This window comes from Thamnophis elegans, chromosome 3 (assembly GCF_009769535.1).
Source record: "Thamnophis elegans isolate rThaEle1 chromosome 3, rThaEle1.pri, whole genome shotgun sequence".
Classification (NCBI taxonomy): domain Eukaryota; kingdom Metazoa; phylum Chordata; class Lepidosauria; order Squamata; family Colubridae; genus Thamnophis; species Thamnophis elegans.
This window is the reverse complement of record NC_045543.1, coordinates 31,465,052-31,489,848: the sequence shown is the minus strand read 5'-3', so window position 1 is coordinate 31,489,848 and position 24,797 is coordinate 31,465,052. Positions and strand designations below refer to the sequence as shown.

Here is a 24,797-nt window from a genome sequence, read left to right as displayed (position 1 = left end):
GGATTTTATCTATCACCATCAGCAGCTTGATTTGAATTCCTAGAGGAACAGATATTTCATTGAATTGTCTGTCATGGAAAATGAGCAGCTTACCAATGTACATGAAAAAACAGAGGAAGCTAGGTTTTATGAAAATCCAAATTTAGAGGAAGGAGAATGTGAACAAGTCTCTAATCAGAGCAGTGGAGACTCAACCTCTCCTTCTTTAATTACCATGCTAGACATCATGGACATTAGATGTGAGAATAGCAACGAAATTAGCCATCAAAACTCTTGTTCCTCCCAGCATGGCTCTGAAAGGGGGGAAGAAACAGATTCTCTGCAAGATGATTTTGAGAAAAACCAATACAAAGATAGAGAGGAGAGAGCTTTTGAAAGTGCAATGACTATGGAGAACATTTTCAAAACTTCAAGAAATACTCTCAGATTTCCTTTCAATGACAATTCGGAAGAGAACAACAATTTTCCAGAAGAAGAACATAAGATTTTCCTTGTTGTTAAGGTAAGTTCTTTTGCTAGGCATGAATACAGTTATGGTTGTCTCAGATGTAACATAGCTTTTCCCTAACATTTGGAGAAAAGCAGTATCTTCAATATAGGACTGTAATTTTACTTTTCTGCTTAGTGGAGAATTAAACCACATTTTTGCATGTTTTTACCACTCCAGTAAGAAATATTGCACGTCTCATCCTTATCTAGTATCAAAGTGGCTACAGCAGTTGCCCATAGCTAATGATAGCTTGCAATCCTACATCTGATTTTCAGAGAATAAGATTCACTGAGAAAGCATGCAAAAATTGGTGGAAAATATTTTGAATATTTTGTTGAGTTATTTAAGCTTCTTTCAGAATATTAAAATTTTGTGATACCTGTACAAGCTTCATATGCACTTTCAAGTCATTGCTGTGCTCTATCATAGCTTTTTCCTTGCCTGAGTTTGTTGAGAAAAGGACCATATTTTTCGGAGCATAAGACACACCTTTTTTCCTCAAAAAAGAGGCTGAAAATCTGGGTGCGTCTTATACACTGAATACAGCATTTTTTTGCCTCCCGAAGCCCTACCCCCTTTACCAAAATGGCCGTGCATACCCTTATGAAGGCTTTCAGAGAGCTCCTGGGGGCTGGGGAGGCCAGAAATGTTCAAAAAATGGGCCGCTTTTTTTGCCCTCCCCCCAGCCCCCAGCAGCACTCTCTAAGCCTCCATAAGGCTATGTATGCAATTTTTTTTGACAAAAAACAGGCCCGTTTTTGTGAAAAATGGGCCATTTTTTGCTCATCCCCCCCCCCGAGCACTCTGCAAGCCCCCCCCCCCCCCTAGGCTATTCATACCTTTTATTTGAAAAAAATACAGGCTCATTTTCAGAGGTTTGCAGAGTGCAAAAACTCTTTAACTGATGAGAATTACATTGCTCAAGTGCTGTGCCAGCAGAAAAAAAGTCTTAAGGTTTGTCAGCGATTTCCTTCTCCAGCACATGGATAAATACACATGGAAACATCTACCTACCTACCTACTCTCTCTCTCTCTCCCTCTCCCTACCTATCTACTGTATTTCTCTCTCTATCCCTCTACCTACCTACCTACCTACCTACCTACTCTCCCTCCCCCTACCTATCTACTGTATTTCTCTCTCTCTCTATCCCTCTACCTACCTACCTGCCTACCTACTCTCTCTACCTACCTATCTACTGTATTTCTCTCTCTCTTTCTATTTCTCTCTCCCTCTATCCCTCTACCTACCTACCTACCTATCTACCTACCTACCTACCTAACTACTCTCTCTACCTACCTACCTATCTACTGTATTGCTCTTTCTTTCTTTCCCTCTCTATCCCTCTATCTACCTACCTACTTTAAAAAAAAAATTCCCTCTTCAAAACCTTGGTGCGTCTCATACTCCGAAAAATACGGTGTATACTTGACAGTACTTAAGCCAATTTAGTGCTTTTTCCAACACTGTATGAAAGAGAAGGTGTGAATATCAGTTTTCCAATTTATTTTGAGTAGAAACGGAGCCTTGTTGCCATTCAGTTATTGCAGAGGAAGCATACAGAAGTTAAGGATATATATTTGTTGGTACTCACAGAGGAGAAAAGCAAAAGCCATTTCCTTGATTGCATGCTCAGAAGTTAATCTATTCCACAAATTATGCAGAATGTGTTTTTGCAATTCTGCTTCTCTCTACACAATTATGCTGGCTGCAATCTTGTAATCACTGTCCTTGGAGAAAGTAATTGAAATTAATGGAGTTTACTCCTCAGTAGAAATGCCTGGGACTATATTTTAAATTACCTGGCTATACTTGCATGGTGTTAGAAAATATATTTTTCTCTATAGAACAGAGGTGTCAAACTCAAAACCTGGGGGACAGATCTGGGTTGTGGGGTGCTTAGATCTGGCCCGTTGTGGAAACAACAAAGGACCAGCCTGTGGTGCCTCCGACAGCGAAAACTAAGGTTGGGAGCCCATTTTCTCTGGCAGAGCACTTGGGCCCCACAGGAACCCCCGACATGAGTGACATCGAGCTGGTCATGCCCACCCTGGCCATGCCTCCTCCTCGAGGTCAAAAGCAACCCTGATGCGTCCCTCAATAAAATTGACTTTGACATCCCTGCTATAGAATAATCTCCCACATGAGAAGTAATCTGGGTAGAGCTTTGGTAGATCTATGGGTTCTTATTCCATAATTTAAGATTGTAACTATGTTATCAGGTACAAGAAAAGGCAGAATTCATCTATTTCTAAATAGTGCAGAAAAAGGAATTTCAACAAGTTTACTTTTCACTATAAGACTGAGAAAAGTTAGTTGAAGTTCTATCACATTTTAAAATGTAATAGTGATTGCTAGCCTTCAATGTGCTACATTTCTATTATAAGTGGAAATGTTAATAGAATTAAAATATTAATCTTTTAATTAATATAATCTGTTAATCTATACAATTTAATGAGGCTTTATGTTAGTGACATAAGGGAATAGTTTTTAAAAATGATTTTTTTAGGAAAACATAACATTTTCTTTCCTTGGTGCACATTTGGTATTTTAATTCTGTAGGAATTGAGAACTGTAGAAATGAACTAATCAAGAAGAGAATCAGCTTAAAATTAAGGAGAAATTTCCTGACAGAACAATTAATAGGTTGAATGACTTGCCTCCAGAAGATGTGGATGCTCCAACACTGGAGGTTTTTAAGAAGAGATTGGACAATCATTTGTTTGAAACAGTATAAAGTTTCCTGCTTGAGCAAGTGGTTGGACTTTAAGATTTCCAAGGTTCCTAACAACTGCTATTTTGTAAAAGTTATAAATATTCTTTCCAGTTGGTAGTAAAATATATTTTATTTCTGATATTTTAATAGTTCAGAGTGCAACTCTATAAAATGTAGCTTTGTTTCAGTGGTGATAATAGTATTCAGGTTATTTCTGAAGAAATAATCTGAACGAAACGTGATGTATAAGTACAGTATACACATGCTAATTTATAGACTCAGCTGTTGTTACACTTCTCAGTTTTATCAGGTCATTATCTGAAATTCATGTTTGTTGTGTGAATATACTTTTAAATGTTTCATTTATAGCAATTAACAAGTCATTGTGTTTTTTTCAGTTTATTTTTCTTTAAACTGTATTGGATATAATATTTTATGGAAGGATTGGGGGAAAATTATATTTAAAAAGCTATTTAGCAGCACAGTTCTATTCCTACTTACTTTGGAATGACTATGAGATAAAGACTGAATTCCATTCTGTACCTAGTATGGTACTGGTATTTCTTTCATACCAGTTCATTATTCAGAGCTTATTTGCAGATACTAGAAGACAAATAGAAACAAATAGTTTCTGGGTGCTTGAAACAAGTTTGAACTTGCTAAACATAAACAAAGGTTTCCATAGGTTATGTTTTAAATACAAAATGAAATGACTCCCAAATTAGAGTCTCTGTTCATGGATCATATTTCCATGATTTCATGAATAGGTAGAAGACACCTAATCCAATGTTTATTATGTAAAATAAGTTAACAATAGTTTATTGAACAAAATAATTTGCATATTAAATGGAGGTAACATATTGTTAATGATTGATTATTCAATTTTTCAAGGAGAAATAACACTCATATTCTGCTTACAAATATAAGAATAGAAGAATGTGCATTATACTTCACACTACTCAATCCTATTTTGTTTAACTATGATTTATTGAACCATAATTGACCAATTCTCACAATATGCTAGACTAAAGTATGGTTTATGAGCAACAATCATTAGATTCACCTAAACAAATCACTTTAGCCAAACCTAAACAAATCACTTTATGACTTACTGTGTTTCTCCAAAAATAAGACGTACATTGAAAATAAGCACTAGCCTGATTTTTATACGTGCACCTAATATAAGCCCTACCCAAAAATATGCTATAGTGAAGGGGGTGGGCATGGCCAGCACAGGAGGCAGTGAGTAAATAGGAACCAACAGTGTGCGGCAGCAGCTGCAGCCTGTGCAGTTCAAGTGAGTTGATTACCTGTCCAAGCAGCAGGCAGAGACAGTGATGGGGCGAGACATGCGATCTGGATGTGCTGTGTGGATCACGGGAAAGCCAAGAGACAGTGGGCCGGAGTGGGCTGGTGGCTGCAAAAGGCTCGTCTTTGTGCGGCAGTACCAGCAACAGCAGTAGATGGAAGCAGAGGTATGAGGGGGGAAGGCAGGTGATCCCAATGTTCTGCACAAACTGCAGACATGCCAAGAGACACAAAGATGAGATGCATGCCTTCCCCCCCATGCTTCTGTTGCCGTCCTCTGACAGTGCCACTACGTGAAGATGAGCCTCCTGTGACCACCCACCTGCTCCGGCACACTGTCTCTTGGCTTTCCTGTGGCCCATGTGGCGCATCCGGGTTGCATGCCTCCTACCTGTGCCTCTGTCACAGTCTGCTGCTTGGACAGGTAATCAATTTACCTGTGTTGCATGGGGTATGCACTGACCAAGGGGGAAATGGGCCACAGCTGCTGCTGGACAATGTTGGCTCCCGTGTGCTTGCCACCTTTTGTTTGTGCGCCAGGTGGGTGGGGCATCCAGTCCAGCCGATTATCCTGAAATCACGTTTCACCAAAAATAAGCCCCAGTACTTATTTTGGAGTCCCCCAAAATATAAGACCAGGTCTTATTTTCGAGCAAACATGGGTAGCTTAATGTCAGTACATTTACAAGGCTTTATGTGTAAAATAGTATTAGTTCTCAATAGCTTTCCCATATCACCTTCACAGCAAAGAACCTTATTTACGAGAGAGAGAGGGAGCTGGGGGGCGGGGAGAGGCAAAGTAAAATGACTGAAATATTAAACTGTTGGATATTATATGAAATTACTATTGCATATTACAAGTTGTCAGAATAAGGATTGGGAGAAAATAATTTTAATGAACAAGCAAGTTTAAAAAGCCAGTGTGATATGATGATTAAGGGGATCTAAGTTCATCACAAGCCAGGGGCTTTCCATCATTTTTGAGCCCAACCTACTCCACAGGATTGCTGAGGAAAGGGAAATTGAGATAGGAATGGCATTCCCACTATCTCATGCTGTTGAAGAAAACTTGAACTTAAACATAATTAACAAATATTCAAAATAAGCTTGTAATGTACAAATTTAATTTGAAACAAAAGTTAATTTAAGAAATTACATTATATCATAACAATATGAAATGCAATAACTGCCATGACTTCATGATTTCAATAGGAAGATATCTATAGGCTTAATTTGAAAGGAGATGGTACATACTGAAGAAATCCTTTACAATCTGGGACTGTACGGTTAGAGTCATCCAGGACTTCAAATAGGAAATAGCGGCTTTCTTCTTTTGTTTTAAAACCTGGTTCAGATATTAGCAGCAGCAATATCACTTAGACATATACCACTTTATAGTGATTTTATAGCTCTCTCTAAGCACTTTTCAGAGTTAGCATACTGCCTCCAACTATCTGGGTTCTCATTTTACCAATCTTGGAAGAATGGAAGGCTAAGTCAACCTTGAGCCAGTCAGAATCGTATTCCTAGATATGGGCAGAGTTTTCCTGAGATACTGCATTCTAACCACTCCTCCTGAAGATAATCAAACTCAATATTTTTATTACAGAACAGAATCTAAGAGACCACAACTTAGTATTTGAAAGAAATGAGACTTCTGATGATTCCACATTCTTATCATGGTGAACATTCTTGTTTTGGGCCAGCACTATTCATTTGGGTTGACCCATCAGGTTTGCTTGGACATCTTATTGGTTTATCACCTCTATTCTTACTGAAATACAGTATTTCAAGTTTATTGCTTCAGCTTGTTTAACATTACACCAACTTGAACTACCAACATTCTGGGCATTAACCTGAATCCTGTGGAGAATCACAACTTTTATTTTGAGCAAGCTTCTTCCTATTTTTAATGGACTCATAAGTTATCTTATTTTTAATAAAGTTCTTCAGTTTATTTTCAAAGCCAATTCAGTGTTTGGTCTTACCTCTCTCACTATAGCCTCCACTTATCCACAAACCCATTTAGACCCATTTCCTTCAAAGCAGGGTACACAACATTTTTCCTTTTAAGAGCCATGCTAGGTTTAATGTGGCATATTAAAATTCAACAAGTTAAGTTGTCAAGTAGATTAGATTACAGCTTTATTGATTAGCCTATATGCCATATCAAAGCACAAGGTTCAAACACATATCACCAATACAATCCTATACAAACAATTTAAAATAAGAGTAGGGTAAAATACAATAGTTATAGGATAAGATATGATATAATTTAATAAGTAGAAAATAGAAAATACCTATGGATGAACTTCATGTATAATTAAGTTTCAATAGTACTTTGGAATTAATTGATTATCTTTTGTATTTAATTGAAGTGCCCCATGTGATGACAAAATGCTTTAGGGTTTTTCTGAGCCGAGGTGGTGCAGTGGTTAGGGTGCAGTACTGCAGGCCATTTCAGCTGACTGTTATCTGCAGTTCAGCGGTTCAAATCTCACCGGCTCAAGGTTGACTCAGCCTTCCATCCTTCCGAGGTGGGTGAAATGAGGACCCAGACTGTGGGGGTGATATGCTGACTCTGTAAACCGCTTAGAGAGGGCTGAAAGCCCTATGAAGCGGTATATAAGTCTAACTGCTATTCTGTGTGATTCAGAGCCATTTCCAGTTAGGAGGGTCAGATAGACAATGATATTTCTATTTATCTGAAAGGAAATTACTTCTAGTTACAACTCCAAGGTTTATGTTGTGTAATATTATATAACAAGAAGTAGATATTTCTAGCTTTGACTTTGTTCCCTTTTAAGTTTGGCCATCAGTAAGCCAGAACCCAGATCTTGGGATCCTGGTTTTCACCACCTATTTCCTGAAAGCCACAGGAATTTTCATATTTTCCTTTCTTTTAATGCAACTGCAGCTCTACTACAGATTGGTACACCTTTCAAAAGGAATCAGAGGAGTTGGCATAGAGTTACAATATACTTGGCATTTCATAGACAAGCTGGTTTTTAAACTTTTCAGCCAGAGATTTAAGAAGATCTAAAATGTCCGTAATTACTTGTCTATTATTAAAGAGGGTAGCACAGCTTTGTTCCCAACCACTCCCTCCAACTTTCTTCCTTCTCTTTTCAAGTCTGTGTGCCATCTTGCTGTCATGCAAAATCTCTTCATTAAAACATACACCATTCCAGAGTTATGGTAGTGTTTTTTAAAAGAATAATACTTGGTAATCCTAATTTGGCACCAAGCAATGAATTCTTCTCTGACCCTTAGATCTGACCCCAAAATTTGAAGCTTACAAGATTGAACATCCTTTCTTCATTCCTTCTTCCCTCCTCCCCTCCCCTCTTATGAATTCCTGTTTGCTACATGGTCAGCCCTGTTACAGATAAACTATTTACTGAGAAATTGGCCAAACTGTACAAAAAGGTTTGTGGTTAGATATCCCACTTCTTTGAACTTTTTTATTTTTTCAGACCAATCTTTTAAAACAATAAAACAGTGCCCTCTGCAAGCTGTTATGATGAACAGCAGCAAAAAAAGACACATACATACATACATACATACATACATTCATACATACATACATACATGTTGTATTTGTGCTGATAAATAAATAAATAAACAAATAAACAAATAAATATTTTGGCATACCAGGGGTTGTGACCATACATACATACATACATAGATACATACATAGATACATACATAGATACATATATATATATATTACTGCGGTAGAATCTCTTACTGATTCTAAAATGGACATTTTATTTTCTAAATACATTGATAACATTCCTGTGGCTTCTTTGTCATGATATGCACATGATCAGTGAATCGGTGTCCATAATCCAGAAGGTGGAAGCAGAGATCACCCTCCCCACTTCACATGCGTACATAGTACAGAATGGAGGCAACTTTCATATTCATGACAGTAGGGTGTTTTATTTACAGTGTTTTACAGGGAATCTGATTAACTGCATCCTTCAATATGATCTTGTCAATTTTCTACATTAATGTTATATATGTGATTATAAAAATAAGAGTAACAATTGATATATTTTTACCTATATCTGTAACAAAGAAAGTTGCAAGTCATTTTTTTTAAATTTTCTTGTACTTTTATCCTTTTCATCCCCTTTTTTCAGTTCTTTTCCTTCTTGCTTTATATTTTATTCCTGTATTTGTTTTTAAATCCAATAAAGTTACATAGAAAACAATTCATGTGAAATGGTGACATTTCAATGTGTTAACGATCTTACAAGATTTTGGCTATTTCTTAAAACATAATGACTTAATTTTGAGGTTTGCTGCTGCCATTTTAAAATCTAGAGAATCTCTCATAAAGATTATGAGAACAAGCTCTTCAAATCCATCTCCTAGGTTTTGTAGCCTTTTCCACTAGTGCCTCCGATTTCATTCCCACCATAAATTGAATGCGTGACCCGACAAAAGGGCGAACGACAAAACCGCGCTGACTAAACCGCGTTGCTAAACCCGCAACGTCATCAACGCGGCGACAACAGCGCGGAGACAGAAGGGCGATTTCAGTCGACAGAGGGGCGATTTAAGTTAAGGTAAGGGTTAGATTTAGGGTTAGGTTTAAGGTTAGGTTTAGCGTTACGTTTAGGGTTAGGTTTAGGGTTAGGTTTAGCCTTACGTTTAGGGTTAGGTTTAGGGTTAGGTTTAGCATTACGTTTAGGGTTAGGTTTAGGGTTAGGTTTAGCGTTACGTTTAGGGTTAGGTTTAGCGTTACGTTTAGGGTTAGGTTTAGGGTTAGGTTTAGCGTTACGTTTAGGGTTAGGGTTAGCGTTACGTTTAGGGTTAGGTTTAGGATTAGGTTTAGTTTTACAGCGCGCTTCTGTCACCGCGCTGTTGTTGACGCAATTCAGTGCTCATTCGTCGGAGCGCTTTAGAACACGCGGTTTTGTCACAGCGGTTTAGTCGGGCGCGGTTTTGTCGTTCGCCCTTTTGTCGGTGAACCAATTGAATGCAGTCTCAGGATATGACAGCTCTGGTTGGCCAATCTTCACAAATTCTCTGTTGCTCTGAGCTGTGTCACTGTATATTGCTCAAAGAATAAGGGCGGCTGAAAAGGGCATTACACTGTTACAGACTTAATATTCACCCAGTAGTTTTGCAAAGCGTGAATCTGTTGGATCTCCTCTGTTTAGAACTTTCAGAAATATACGTTCTTGTTACAGGGAAGTTACTATTAAAATGAATTTATTAGACAATTACGTATGTGACTTCATGCTTATCTTATCAAGAATTAATCTTTGCTCTGAAGCAAGCCATAGCTTAGGCCCAAGAAATGTGAGAGTGCCTTAAAGATAAGATACAATAAAGCTTTATTGCACAAAATGTTACAACTCTGCTTCCAGAGCTGCTGCTGTTTTATTATTAATGGGTGTGATCATATTCAGTTGTCTACTCCTTGGAGGAGAAACTATAATGAAACTCTTGCAAAAGGAAGCCCTAATATTCATTTGTGGTGTGTAATTTTAAACCTTTGTAGTTCTGGATTGATAGGCAACACCCCCGACTATCTAAATGAAGTTATTTCTTACAGTAACTTGAGAATGCACTATTTGTTTCCTAACCACATTGAAGATAATGTATTGACTAAAGTAACATTGTGGCATAATGTGGCAGACGCTGTTTTGCTGATATTTTTACAATTTAGTGTTGTTGTAGAAACAAATCAGGAATTGGCACTAATAAAAAAAAACAGAAGCAGTTAAATGAATAGGCAAGTTGAAATTTGATAAGGAAAAGTAAAATATGAAGCTCCTTGAAAGTTTGACATGCTCAATTGATGGTCTGTCAGTGACCGTAACAAATATTTCTGAATTTTATACAAGATGTCACATTGTGCTTCTAATGTAGCAGATTTGCAAATCCTTTTAGCATCTAGATGTGTACAAGCCAGATCCAGATGATCTTAAATTTAGACATGAGCGGCATTGGAACAAAGACTAATGTTTCTTCAATCCTCTAAAATTAACACATCATTGTTAAATCTAGATTAAGTAGCTGCCATTTTAGATGTAGTTACTGGAAAATGAATTCTGTTGACATTTGTAAATTATGCTATAAACAGCATTCTTTCAACTTGATACAAATTAAATGGTTCCTTTATAATGACAGTTAAATCTTTTAAATAATATTCCTGCAGTCACACAAAATAAAACGTTTGCTTCATATCAAGGTACTGGATGTTCTCTGAAAAGCATGGGGTAAGTGATTTGGGTTGAGATAGGGAGTAATACTTTCACTTTACAGGGATATGCAAAACTGCTCAGGTTAAAGTTCTTGAGTTCTTAGGGAGGAACTCAAAAACAGCAGATATTTAATTACTGAGCTTAGATAACTGCTGAATCTTAGCATTCTAAAATATTTTCTTATTTTTTCTTATTGTTTAATTAAGAATCTGCTTCCAGAAGAAATTTAGAGAGCCCTATAAGCATTTTGATCTCTGCATATCCTAAAAAGTCATTCAGAGTACAGAATTGATTTGGATGTGTTTGATGAGATTAAAATGAACTGGATATTTATACCTTGTTTAGCAAGGAACAACAGAATAAAGCAGAGGTGGTAGTACTGGTACAATTTTGTTGAGTATATTTCTGAGGTAGTTCATTCACACCTTTCACTAATAATGGCTACATATAGGAATAGTATGCCAAGATATACTATGTTTTTGTGGTGGTACAGAATGATATGAAAAGTTGGATGTCATCCATGTCATAGCGATAACTAGACTCCAAATCTTAAATGACATATTCCCACAATGTTGTTAGATAGAACCTTAAAGCCAACAACAAACCAAGATATTGAATAAAAGTCCTAGATAGCACTTTCCAGGCATGTTATTCTTATTTGGTGTGCCATCAGCAATTAGTCATGTGCTTGTAGGTTATTGTTGAATTCTTACAAAAACTTCATTCTTTTTGGACAAGTGATGGATTCCAAATTAAAACTGTAGTATGCTGTTGAATAAACATCTTAATCAAATGAAGTAATTGCAAATCTAGCTAAGTTATTCTCTTCACTGCCTACGGTTGCTTTGGATAAAAGTAAAAAGAAGTGGTTGTAATATGAGAGAATGGAACATTCAAAGAACAAGCAAATCAGAATAGTGATCTCCGGTACAATTTTTTTAAAGAAATATGCACAAGATGAAGAATAGAGACTGTTTTCTCTTGAAATTTGTCCTATCTCAAGAGACCTGGACAATACTTTGAGATTGTTGTGCCTAGCTGGCTTTTCTTATGAGAATGCCATTAGTTCTTGATGCACTCTCCCTACATACTGCATAAACACGATTAGTTCGTCATGGAAAGTCTTATCAAGTCTTGTTTATTTTATGGATCAATTTATATTTTAATTTATAAAGCCCAACTTGTAAATTGTATCTTTGTGTGGCTAACAAAGGTTGAAAATCTTATCAGCACTAATACAGAAAACAAATTACAACAAAAGAATTATGTAACTGAGGCAAGCCCACAATCATTCAGTTTCTACCCACTACAGATGGCTTATCCACCACTCTGGCCCATTACCTAAAAGAAAAATCAGATCTTCAAAGTCTTGTGGATAGCCAACAGGTGGGGCCACCAGATTTCAGAGGTTATGTTGTTCCAGATGGCAAGTGCTATAACAGAGAAGGTTTGCCTCCTGAGCCTCACAAGATGACATTGCTTTACAGAGAGGTCCTAGACCATGCTCCACATTTTGGATTTTGTGGAATAGTCAGAAACAATTGGAAAAAGGTATTTCTACAAATAGCCTGGTCCTGGGATGGAGGAGGAGTGTACAGATGGAATTCAGCAGCCTGAATTATACTCAGAAGCTTATTGAGTACAATTCATAAAACAAGGATATTACATTGGTGTACCAAGATGTGTTCTTAGTGATCCATGTCACCACATTGTGTGGTTCAGTTAAGCTTCTGGTTGGTGTTCAATGACAGAACAATACATTATTACAGTTTAGTTGGGAGATAAGCAAAGGCATGAATGACTGTGAAAAGACTCGCCTGCTCCAGGAATGGGCACAATCAATTTAGCAATTGCACTTGCACTTAACACTTATATACTGCCACACAATGCTTTACAACCCTCTCTGAGTGCTTTACACAATCAGAATATTTTCTCCAATAATCTGGGTCCTCATTTTACCAACATCTGAAGGATGGAAGGCTGAGTCAACCTTGAGCCCCATCAGGATTGAGCTCCAGACTGTGGGCAGAGTTAGCCTGCAATACTGGGTTCTAACCACTGTGCCACCAAGATTATTATTAATTTACAAGTATTTGTGCAAAGGCTTTTCTTGCCATGGCTGCCATTTGCTGTTTATCAGGAACCACAAATCCAAGAGGTTATTGTGTGCCAGTTCTGTCCAGAGCAAAAGTTGAAAAGTCTTCTGATTCAGGAGACTTCACTGCCTGTTCTCATAAAATCTTGTAATCTCTAAAGATTGAGAAAGACCCTTAGCAAGATCACTCATTACACTAGAGATAAAGATATATAGTTGAGATAATACCTAATCCCATGCTGATAGACGATGTCACCCAGCAGTTAATGTAGATGTTAAATAGGAGTGGAGAAAGTATGGAGCCTTGTAAGACCCTGCAAAGCAGAATCTAGGGCTAGATCTCTCTTGTCCTGCCACCATTGATTGCAATTGCCCTTCTAGGAAGAAGAACTATCACAATATGTGCCAAGCCACTCCCAGACCCTGGAATCAATCCAGAAGGAAACCATGACTGAGGATGCTGAAAGCCGTTGAGAGATTAAAAAAGATCAGACTGGATGCTCTAGCCCTGTGATGGTGAACCTATGGCACAGGTGCCAGAGGTGGCACACAGAGTCCGCTCTGTGGGCATGTGTGCCATCGCCAGCTGCTCTTCAGGTTTCCAGCGCTCCAATGTGCACGCAGACTAGTTGGCCAGCATGCATTTGTGCGCCATAAATCCAAAGACCAGTGTCAGGCCTCCAGTTATATTCCTTTTGGCCGGCCACACACTCTATTATTTTTCTATGCTGTTTCATTAGTGTAGTAATTGGGAGGGGGAATAGAAAGGAGTAGAATTGTAGAATGTGTTTTTGTCATTCCTTTCTAGAGGCCCAAGGTCATCTTTTGTCTCCACACCTCTGCATCTGACTGGAACTAGATGGGTGGAAATGCCAGCGTGGTCAAAGAAGATTGGACCATGTGATGGATTTATGGGTGTGGGGATAAGATCATGAACTTTCAACTGGGTGGAATTCCAGGAAACGTTTAGATTTGGGATTCCACAGTTTGTGCCAACATGTCCGTCTTATTAAATTGGAACTTTAAGGATAGCTCTGCCTTGGACTCTGATTTAATTTTGCATGATATTTGGAACGCTGACAACCAGGTGGCCAACCCATGCATGAGGACTGGCCAGCTGGTCTTTGGGTATCCAGTGCTCCACGCACGCACATTCCAGTTTGAGCACTCGGTGCCAAAAAAGGTTCACCATCACTGCTCTAGCCCATTTTGATCTGTCCAGATATCCATAAGCTGGTCAGTGTTGTCTATTTTAACTCAATTTGAAACCTGAATGAAAAGGGTCAACATAAGCTTTGCATTTTGGACAGCACTACTGCCTTGCCAGTGCTAGCTTGATCAGTTTCCCCCCCCTAAGTATGATATTCCATAAATTACATGTGACTCCCTGCGTCTTAGATTAAATATTAGTACTTAAGCATATGAAATCCAACTGAAAAGGTCTACATAATCAGTTTCTTCCTAGGCTCCCTAAAGCTTTAACTACGTTCTGAACTCTTTAAGAACTGGCAGAATGACCGCTTTACTCAAGGATGAATTTGGCACTTCATAGGAAGATCATGGATCTGATATCCAGGTATAAAAGTATGTACTTGCAGCCCAAGGGTCTTGGCCAATGTCTTCAAGATTAATAGGACTGAAGTCTTCTCCGGCAAATTTTGGAGTTGCTTCAAAATACTGAGACATGTTTTTTTTTTAACTAATAATGATTTGTAATCATCCTTCCTAATAGTTATGTTTACATTTTTTTACCATGCCATTTTAGATAATAGAGTCATAATTGTATGGCATTCAGTCTGGGATCTTTATTTGTAATATCATATTACAATAAATAATCATTCCTATCTGCTTCAAATATTAATTATACCACTTAGAGTGGCCATTAATCTGTCTTAAGAAAGGAGGGCACAACAAAAAGATGAGTTTTTTTTAAAAAAAACAATTAAATGCAGTCCCACCTTTAAAAATAAAACCCCAAACAAATCATTTAACTCTAAACCTAATTACTTTTGCAGTCAGAAACTCCAACTCTGAATTATTGCAAACTACATTTGGTAATCTTGTCAACCACTAAAAGGAAGAAATAAAGCTTGGAAATTTGTCTCACAACTCAGTCATTTGATTTGCCTTATTCACTTGTTACTGCCTCACCAATGCAGACTCCTTAAGTGAGTCTGCATTGGGGAGTCAACCTTACACTCACAGGCACTCCTGCCATCTCCATGCTTTGTCCCATGGGAAGTCAGGGTAGTAGAATGACTCAATTTGAAATACAGAAATTTGGTTGACCACTACATCCTCATGTGACATCCTCATCAGTAAAATGAATGATTTCATTAAACTTATACTGTATATGGAATCTCCTTTTAATCATTAATATTCTAGATGTCATAGATGTTCACAAACTTTGCACACTGCAATTATTCACTATGAGGCAACTGTCCCATGCAGGCTTGCACAGGCAAAAGGAATTTAAATTTGTTTTGGACAGCACTACTGCCTTCCCTGTGCTAGCCTGATCAATTTTCTTTGGTTTGTTTTTAAGTTGCTTGTGATCCCTTGGGATTCTGATCCACAGTTTGAAAATTGTGCATTAAATGCATAAACATCCAAAAATCCCATTTAAAAAACTTTTTAAAGAGGTACAATTAGACAGGAAAGGCAAAAGCTTAGAATATCCCCCCCCCCCAGCTACTTACATATTCTCTAACAATAGTTGTGCTTCTCCCCAAGATCTCCAAATGGTAGAGTTTTATGGACTAAGTGTGGTATTGAGCAATCAGAAGCAGGGAATCACTGCTCCTCCATCACTTACTGGCTCTAGATTTCTTTGCCTCACCTAAATGCCACTTTGAAGGAGGAGCTTCTTCCAAGACAGTTTGAAGGATAAATCAAAAAGTTCTATTAGATTGCTGCACTCTGTCTTTGCTGCTTCAGATGAAGGAAATGCTGGCTCCATCGACTGGCCATGGACTCTTATTTCAGCATTGCCAGTAGAGAGGTATTGCATTACTCCTGAAGGTGAAGATTAACTGAGGAGAGCAGGCCACAGGGTACTGAGAAGATATGAAGCCTGAGAGGGATTCCTCATTTTGTGTACTAATCCTGATCCTAATGTTTTTGTGATGTTTAACATTTGTAAATCAAAATACCACATACTGAAATGTGAAAAAGTCTACAATTAAAGCAGGGAGGATTGATTTACATTTTCAGAGTTGTTGTTTGCAGTCTGCAATATAACGAGACAGCACAGCTTGTATATGTGGAACCTTTTCTAAAGACTTGTCATTTCACATTCCTTCACTGGAGGCATGTTGTTGGCCTGCTACTGTATGAATAAAGTTACAATGAGGATACTCGTAGAGAACATAGTCTGGGCTCTATTTGGAAGCAAGCATTATGTTCCATTTTCTTCTGATTGAGAAGCTGGAGGAAAAGTAGTGTATATATGGAAGAACAGTAACACAAACTATTTTCATGTATCTTTTACTCAAACTCGCCCAACTTAACTCAGGCCTGTAGCCTCCAACAGTTTCTTCACCTTACTAACTTAATGCTCAAGAGGCAAAAGGAATCCCTCAATGGCAACCAATGGGTAAAAAAGAAGGGATGGAGCAAAGATGTCTAGCACCTTCCAATAGTAGGAGCATTGCAGCAATTAAACTAAAGGAATCACCCAGAATTGATACTAGATCACAAACATGAATGCAGGAAGAATTTTGGCAGATAATATGCTGTGGAGGTGTGGCCACATGAGGGTGCCTTATCTCTCATCTCTGATTGTTGTGAATACAGAGAGTGATTGCTTGCCTTCTTTTTGCTCAGTCACGTTGTCTTCCATTCTCTACTGCCCAGTTGGATATTTGGATTTTACAAAAGTTCTCTTTGATATCAGGATTCAATTAGCACCCTTTGATGAGTGAGGCCTTTGGCTTTTTGCTTTCTGTGCCAGGAAAATGTTCTGTGTTTGCAACGATCAGAGCAATCAAGCTGCGTTTACCTCAACTAAATGTGTTTGGGGAGTAAATGAAGACTTGAGGAGGCTCTCATACTGTTTTTCAAAAGTACTGCATGCAGGAAAGGGGAGTGCAAGAAAGAACTATTTTGACAGAATGGGATTAAAAGAAAAGGTTTGTTCTGAGGTACCATGGGCTGTGCATTAACCCCACCCTCCTCTCTTGCACTTGGCTATTTTGGGCTGGCAGCATGAGCCAGAGCTCTGACAGATGAGCACTCAGAAACACAACACAGAGCACCGTAGCACTTGTTGCTCCGAACACCAATGTAAGCTGTTCCTGCTTTGCCTTTCTTGTCCTTTCTGGTTTATTTTGTTTACAGTTTCATAATTAGGAAAATTATTATCTGAGTTAGTGGAAGTTTCAAAAGCAGCAGCAGGAGCAAAGGGATTGTGTAGAGAAGGAGCAGGAAGCCTTCCAAGTGCGGTGGGTAAAAGGCGAAGCCGTGCTGGCCCTGGACCCTTTACAGAGCAAGGAGAACAGCTCCTTGCCTGGGGCGATCAGAAATGAGCGACTCATCTCCTGCCAATGGAGAAGGAAAAGACCCTGAAATCGAACTCTTTGTCAAGGTAGGTGAGACTTTCTTTAGTCAGCTGCAGACATTCACAGTGTCCAGAGTGCCATTGTGTTTTAGTATAAAATTTCTCCCTTTTCCCTCCCTGTTCTTGTTTGCTTTCCCTCCTGCTGTTGGCTTTAGTCTTTGTTGCTCCAGTGTCATCTCCTCACTCGAATGCCAAGCCAGCCACAGTGGTTTCCTCTCTGAATTTACTTTGAGGAAGGAAAACAGAGCCTGAGGCACCCAAGCAGCCTTAGTAGCATGCAGGATGTTAGGGAAACCTTTATGTGTGCAGTAAAACATCTGTTAGCACAGAAAACAATGTGCCACCTGGAACAGGCTCATACTTGCATGTATATAATCTGATTTTATTCAAAATGTGACTAGTAGCGGTTAATTACGCGGACTACCCACTCATATAAAAATGCCAAATGACACAAAGTGAAACATTTTTAGTGTATATTTCTGATTGCTTATTTACATGTGCAAGCCATTATCACCTATGTTTGCAGTCATTGGGTAATTAAAAATGCCAGCTGTCAGAGAAGGATAAGCATGTGGTGTGTGCATGAGAGAGGGGGAGAGAGAGAGAAAACCTATGGTCTTTCAGACACTGTGAACTTTTATCTCTCAAGAGCCATAACTAACAAGGACAATAGGGAACCGTGCTGGAAGTGTAGACTTCATGGCATTTTAACCATCTTCAAATAGAAATAGTAAGAACAATTAAAAGCAATAAGGATAGGGTATGTTATGCTGTCCTCCAAGCATGGAAGAGGAAGGGAGAAAAAAAAGAGCTCATTCAGAGTGTAAGAAAAGAGTGCAAAATGTATATAGTATCATTTCCAATCATGCATGAGCAAAAACTAGTGAAATAAAAACGGAATCTAAATTACTTTGGAACCTACAAAAACAATGCAAACACTCCCAACTACATATTCAGATTAGCACTTTACCATTGCAGAACCCATTTCGGGCATGGTGCAGATGCTGTGCTCCTTGGAGAACTGTATTGCCACATAAGATCAAAATTCTCATTGCCACTATTCCCAGAACTTTCCATGACAGCATTTAGGGCTTTGGAGCTATTGATCAAGAGGCCAGGCAAGGTCCTTCTGCCCCTCTCTTCTGCTGATGTGAAACACTCCCACTCTCTTTAAAGAAAAACTAGGTAGGCCTTAAGTAAGTAGCAGCTTGATTGCGGAATTGGATAAAATTTTGTCTTGGTTTTATTGCTGGCATTGGTATGTCACCCTGATGTTCCAAATGTTTACCTGTAGTTAGAATAAATCAGTCAACAAAATATCTTGCTAAAACAATGGTAATCTTAGAGAATATTGACTGAAAGTGATGCTCTGTTTTCCTTGCCTAGTTAATGGGTCATCTTAGAGTAGCTAAATTTAGTCAGTTGAGTAGCCAACTATTGCCAAATAATCTACAAGTATCACACTGTAGAGAGTGGCTTATCCTATTTTAGTGGCACCATTTCAATTCATACCAGTATTCTTTTATTGTAAGAAAGGTGTGATTGAGGGTGTCCTAGCTCTGATTCTTTGAAACCAAGATGTAGACACAGTGCAAAAAGAGGTTCTTCTAAAACCGTATAGTATATAGCCACTATGATGACTTTGATGGATTTCTCTGTGGGTTTTTTTTTCACAAGGACTCAAACCAGTAGTCTTCATCAGAACTTGTTATGTAAATAAGTTTGACCAGGTGCTGGGCACTTCAGAGCTTTCACCAAGAGGTGCTCTTTTCCATCTTCCTGCAACAACTGTTATTGGCTGCCATGAGTTATATTTTGACATGAATGCATCTGCTTGCTTGACACTATTGCATAAGGTTCACTTCATGCTGTTTAGGATGTCAAAGCACAGAGATGGCAGTAAACCTGTAGTCAAGGTCACAAGGAGATGTTTGTAACTTTACAGATTACAAGAGTCATTCCCGAACAGTAAATGTCACTGGGATCATCTGTCTTTGCCTCTCTAAATATGCGGGAGGTCAGCAAGGAGCACTATAGCACACGAATAACCGATTGAATGCTATCCCAGCTTGACTGGCAATGCCAGGACTAGGAGATACGATATTTGACCTGAGGTCCACAGTGAAATAATAGCAGCTGTATGTATGTCATGGTGAGTCATGGCATGTAATCCAAAATTCTGAATTAAACGTTAGAACGTCCTGACTTTTACATTATACAACAAATGTAGTGAACATGTGGTAAGGTTGATCTAGACCAGTGGCACATCCTAATTATTCAAGACTACTTGGATATTATTGTTGCCCAGCTTATGTCTGCAAACATACAGTACATGTAACGATAGCAGATTTTGGAATAATAATACCTGGCCAGATTTGAACAATATTGGCTGTTTAAGTAGTGAATGACATGCTGTATGTAGCACACAGCATTTTTTATTATTATTATTAAAGGAAACTGATTTCAGTTCACTATTTCCCCGCTGGGCAACTCCTTTGAAAACCTTAGAATTTCTTTTGCCTAGGAATCAAAGCACAACAAAAGTTCCAAAGCTGAACTTCATTACTAATGTGCACAAAATTGAACAGAAAATGAAACAGCTTTATTTTAAGTTCCATGCTCAAGAGATGTAGAAAATTTCAAGTTGCCATGGTACTACATGTTAGAATTAGAATGTGTTCTTGAGCTGTGAGCCACAATTTGTATAATAATAAAGGTGGAACTTTTTTTTTACCATTTCCCTATGCAGACATGTTCAGAAATATTTAGAGTAGCTTGTTAGAATAACAGTCAGAGAGATTGGCAGAAAATTACTTTTAGCATATCAGCTAGAGTTGTTCTAGTGATCCAATTAAAGTCAGCAAGTGAAATTTTCTTACCCAAGTGGATCTTAACCCGTAGCTTATCCAGTCCTCTGAAGCAAATAGATGTGAGAATCAAGGAAAGTGAAGTGCGTTTCAAATATATCAGCACCTCTGAGTTTCTCAGTAACAGGAATCAATAGGTAGTATAACTGATAACCAAAAATAATTTTGGGGAAATGTAATCAAGTAATTTACTTATAGAAATTACAATTAGCTTTTTAAGTGTTTAGATTTTTTTAAGTAATCACAGAATGATAGGTTAGTCAGAGAAGTTGGAGGGGAAAAAAACATTCTCGAATGTTTTTTGGAAGCAGAGAACCACTTATGTATTGTTCCCAACTGAATTATACAGCTGTATATTTTTTTTAAATATAACCTCTATAATATTATAGTTTTTATAATGTATAACTTTTATTATCTAACATACCAGTCTGACAAAATAATGGGTTCAATTCATATGCCATGTTAAGCCATAATGAGGTTTGAGTTTAGGATATTGTATGAAAGGCAACCACCTGCATCTTTTTCCATAAACCTGACTTAGTGCAATGTGTGAACTCTTCCATTGTGTTTAAATTTCAGCAGGTCTTTGTGCCTAAAATTGGTTTTAACATAATGTAACATAAAAAGAAAGCAATAAGAAAAAATAATTTCATAGCAAAAGTTGTCTGTCATAATATGCTCCTAGAACAGGAATTAAAGCTTAGTAGAGGATACATAAAAATGTGGATAACTCATATTTTTTGATACGATTTATATCCAAATGTAGTTGTTCCTAGAAGCCCAGAGAGAAAGAGAAGGACATTAACACAACGATAAGCTTTATTCAATTGCTAATTCATTGATCAAAATTATTAACATTAGTATAATTAATACAAACTATAATCCTTGTCTATTCAAGGATCTCTTTCAGAAATAACATTGAACTGTGGTTTATCATTGCATGCATTAACCTCTGGTTCATGTGCAGCTTCACTAAGGAAATTAGAAGCTTTTCCTACTTTTTTCAGTTATTATGTTAATTGTTATGTCAAAATCCTGAACTGGAGTCAATGTTAGCTGTTGTTTAGATTTCCTTCTTCCCTCCCTACTGCAATAAATGATAGTGATGATTTTCTAGGGTTTCAAATATACAAATAGACTGAGGTAAAAATGGTGAAAATAGAAGGAAAACCTCTCCTCAGATTTTTTTTTTTTTTGAAAACCCCACTTTCACTCATAAATGTTTTTCCTAACCACTATGACACATTCTTGTCTCCTTTGACCAACAATAAATACTGCTGGTTCAATGCATTCATATTAAAGGCCATACGAGATTTTCATTATTTTGTACAATTTTGTATATTGGGCCAGGAACAACTGGTGCCACTAGATTCTGTCTGTGGCATGCTTATATACATATTGATGGATCATGCCGTTGCATTTTAAAAGAAATTTGCTGCATATTTCATTTCCTAGTACTCAAATTCAGTCTTAAATTATATTTGCTGTTGGAAATAGGGTTTTCTTTTCATTACTTTGATTTACTTTCATGTCATGCTTGCATCTGAAAAGCGACATTTTAGAATTCAGCTTTTGACATGCTGTGTTATAAGTGAGCCAAAGACTGATAGGGGTAAAAATTGAAACAGGCTTGCAATATGTTAAATCCTGATAAGAGAATAGAATTCTGTTCATTCAGAAAGGTGGACATTTCACACTGCTAACAGATCTGCTACTAATGAGATCAGTCTTAGTGCATTTCTGCACTTCACGTTTAAGCTGCTCCTGCCCTATGTTGATGCCAGCTTGATTCTATACTGATTTATAAAAATCCTGTCTAGACTGAGATGCTTACAAGATATCCCATTCAGACAAAAATTACCACATCTCTTTATCGGATAATTCACCTGCTGCTGCCCACTTCCACTTTTCTCTTCAGGAAAGTAATGGACAATTGCCTTCCTTCTTGTTATTACCTCTTACTGGATATAAATACTGTACTTTTATTCATGTATATGGATCTGTTCTGTTCCCCCCTCCTTCACTTGTTAATAGACGACAGGCAAATAAAAGGAAAGGGAATTCTCTTTATGAGTTCTCAGTTCAAATCTTTCTTACGGCAAATACAAGGTGAATCAAACGAAAGCAAAGCCCTTCTTCCAAAGTCTCTACGAATCAGGGTTACAGAAGTCAAACCACTTTTCCAAGTGTACAGCAAAGAAACCACAATCAAGGATCAAGGAATGCACGAAGGAACGTTGACTTCTGCGACTAGGGCGTGGCAGCATCCGTCCTTTTATCTCCAAACCTGCCTCTAACAAACCCTAGCTGCATAATGAATCTTGTATCCCGAAAAGACTCACAGCAGACATCTGCTGAGTCACAACATGGATCTATACGTGTGAATACACACAAACAAACACACACACAATCAAAGCATCCACATCTATATATAATATATGCAGTCACTACAATCAGATTGAAAACAGAAGTCCCTTTCTTGTGTTTTCCTGTCCAAAATCCACAGCCATGCCTGTTATAGCAAGTGTTTCTCACGTTGTGAACATCTACATGTTTTAACTGCGAGACTACCTGTAGTGAGGAAGACTTGCTATAACACAGGTTGCAGTAGACCCTAATGAGGAAGAAGAGGCCAGGGACCATTCCTATGTTTAGAAAGTAGCTAATCAATCTGCAGTGACATTATAGTGCTGATGACAATTCTCAAGATGATAGAAGCAGGAAAATTGTGTTTTGAAAGCAGTACTGGAAACATGTTCAGAGGTCATAGGCATAGTGGATAGAGGGGGGTGAGCAGAAAGTGACGTGTCTTTCTAGTACCCTCCAAAAATGATTGCTGGCAAACACTGATGATGGGTCAACCTGGCAGAATAAATAACCCTTAATAAAATCACTGAAAACCCTTTTCTCTCTTGCAGTGCTAAATATTGCCTGCTAATATAATTTACTATTTGAATTTATAATTCAGATATGCTTTTTTATTTATTTGAACAATTATTGGAACAATTTATAATCCATCCCCATCATTGTGAGAATGATGTAGGTGATACACATGTAATAAAAAAACACAACCTATAGTTGAGTATAGCTTACCCTAGTTGTTGTTGTTATTGTTGTTGTTAGTTGCGAAGTCTTGTCTGACCCATCGCGACCCCATGGACAATGTTTCTCCAGGCCTTCCTGTCTTCTACCATCCTCTGGAATCCATTTAAGCTCATGCCTACTGCTTCGGTGACTCCATCCAGCCACCTGATTCTCTGTTGTCCCCGTCTTCTTTTGCCCTCAATCTTTCCCAGCATTAGGTTCTTCTCCAGTGAGTCCTTCCTTCTCATTAGGTGGCCAAAGTATTTGAGTTTCATCTTCAGGATTTGGCCTTCCAAAGAGCAGTCAGGGTTGATCTCCTCTAGGACTGACCGGTTTGATCGCCTTGCAGTCCAAGGGATTTGCAGGAGTCTTCTCCAGCACCATAGTTCAATTCTTTGGCACCCAACCTTTCTTATGGTCCAACCTAAGAAAGTATTATCAACCTAGATGGATTATCAATTAATGTACAGGTAATTTCATTAGTGACTGCCTCATTTAGTGATTATTTGCACTTATGATAGTGATGAAAAAATAATTTATCACCAGAGTTTGCATTTACAACTTTTGTAAGTTTGTAAAGTATAGGAAAGCTAAAGTAAGATCCAAAGTACACTTGCAGCTTCACTTAGAAAACATTCCATTTTAACAACTGTAGTTGTTAAATGAGAAATATCTGTATGTGATCTGAGAAGTTCTTATTAGATCCAAATTTCAGCAAATAGGACAGGGTGTTAAAGAAAAGGGTGTCTGAGGTCACATACTATTGTTACTTGAGTATAAAATTCCTTAATGTTTAATGGGTTGATTAGAAATATGTTAGCCAGTTCATTTTTAATATTTACCTTATATTGTCTAGCATGACATTATTCTTACTCTTCACATCTTGAGGGTAAGCCTCGGCAGCCCTTTGTACCCACTAAGGGTACCTTTGTACTTTAGAGGGTTATGATCTGGTTCTCCATATTCATTAAACATTGTCATAGTAATAATGTGGTAACATATGATAAAAGGTGCCTGCAAAATCTTAATCAAAGCTGTGGTTCGTACGAGAAGATCCCATTGAATTCAGTGAAATGGAACTCTGAGACTATTAAGAAGGGATCAAGAAGGGTCTGCTGCCTTAAGGAGCTTCCACATGGTTCCTTTCTAGTACTCCAGAAGTAGCTCTGCAACTGTGAGATCCCACATTCTCATCTGATCTTGGAAGCTGAGCTATTTCATTTCTGACTGACTTATTTCAAATTTGATGTATCTTGAATCACTGAAAAGGCAAGCTTTTCCAATTTACAGTTTGGAAGCTCTATAAAATCTGTGGAGGGGCCTTTTTTCATAGAGGCAAGATGCTGTTAATAGAACATAAGAATAATGCCTTGGTGACTTTACTGTCCCCTAACAACTTCCTCTGTGTTGAAAATCACTGTGCAAATAAATGCATACCACATGAGCTAAAACATGAA

The 24,797-nt window shown here is 37.9% G+C and overlaps 1 protein-coding gene across 1 annotated transcript in view; it reads left to right on the top strand.

Moving 5' to 3' along the window:
* Nucleotides 1-24,797, top strand: part of CLIC5 (chloride intracellular channel 5) — a 75,245-nt gene continuing 50,448 nt past the window's right edge. Inside the window, exon 1 of the mRNA XM_032212484.1 lies at nt 1-502. Within this exon, the coding sequence (XP_032068375.1) occupies nt 74-502 (429 nt within the window). The 5' untranslated portion in view covers nt 1-73. The remainder of the gene's footprint in view (nt 503-24,797) is intronic.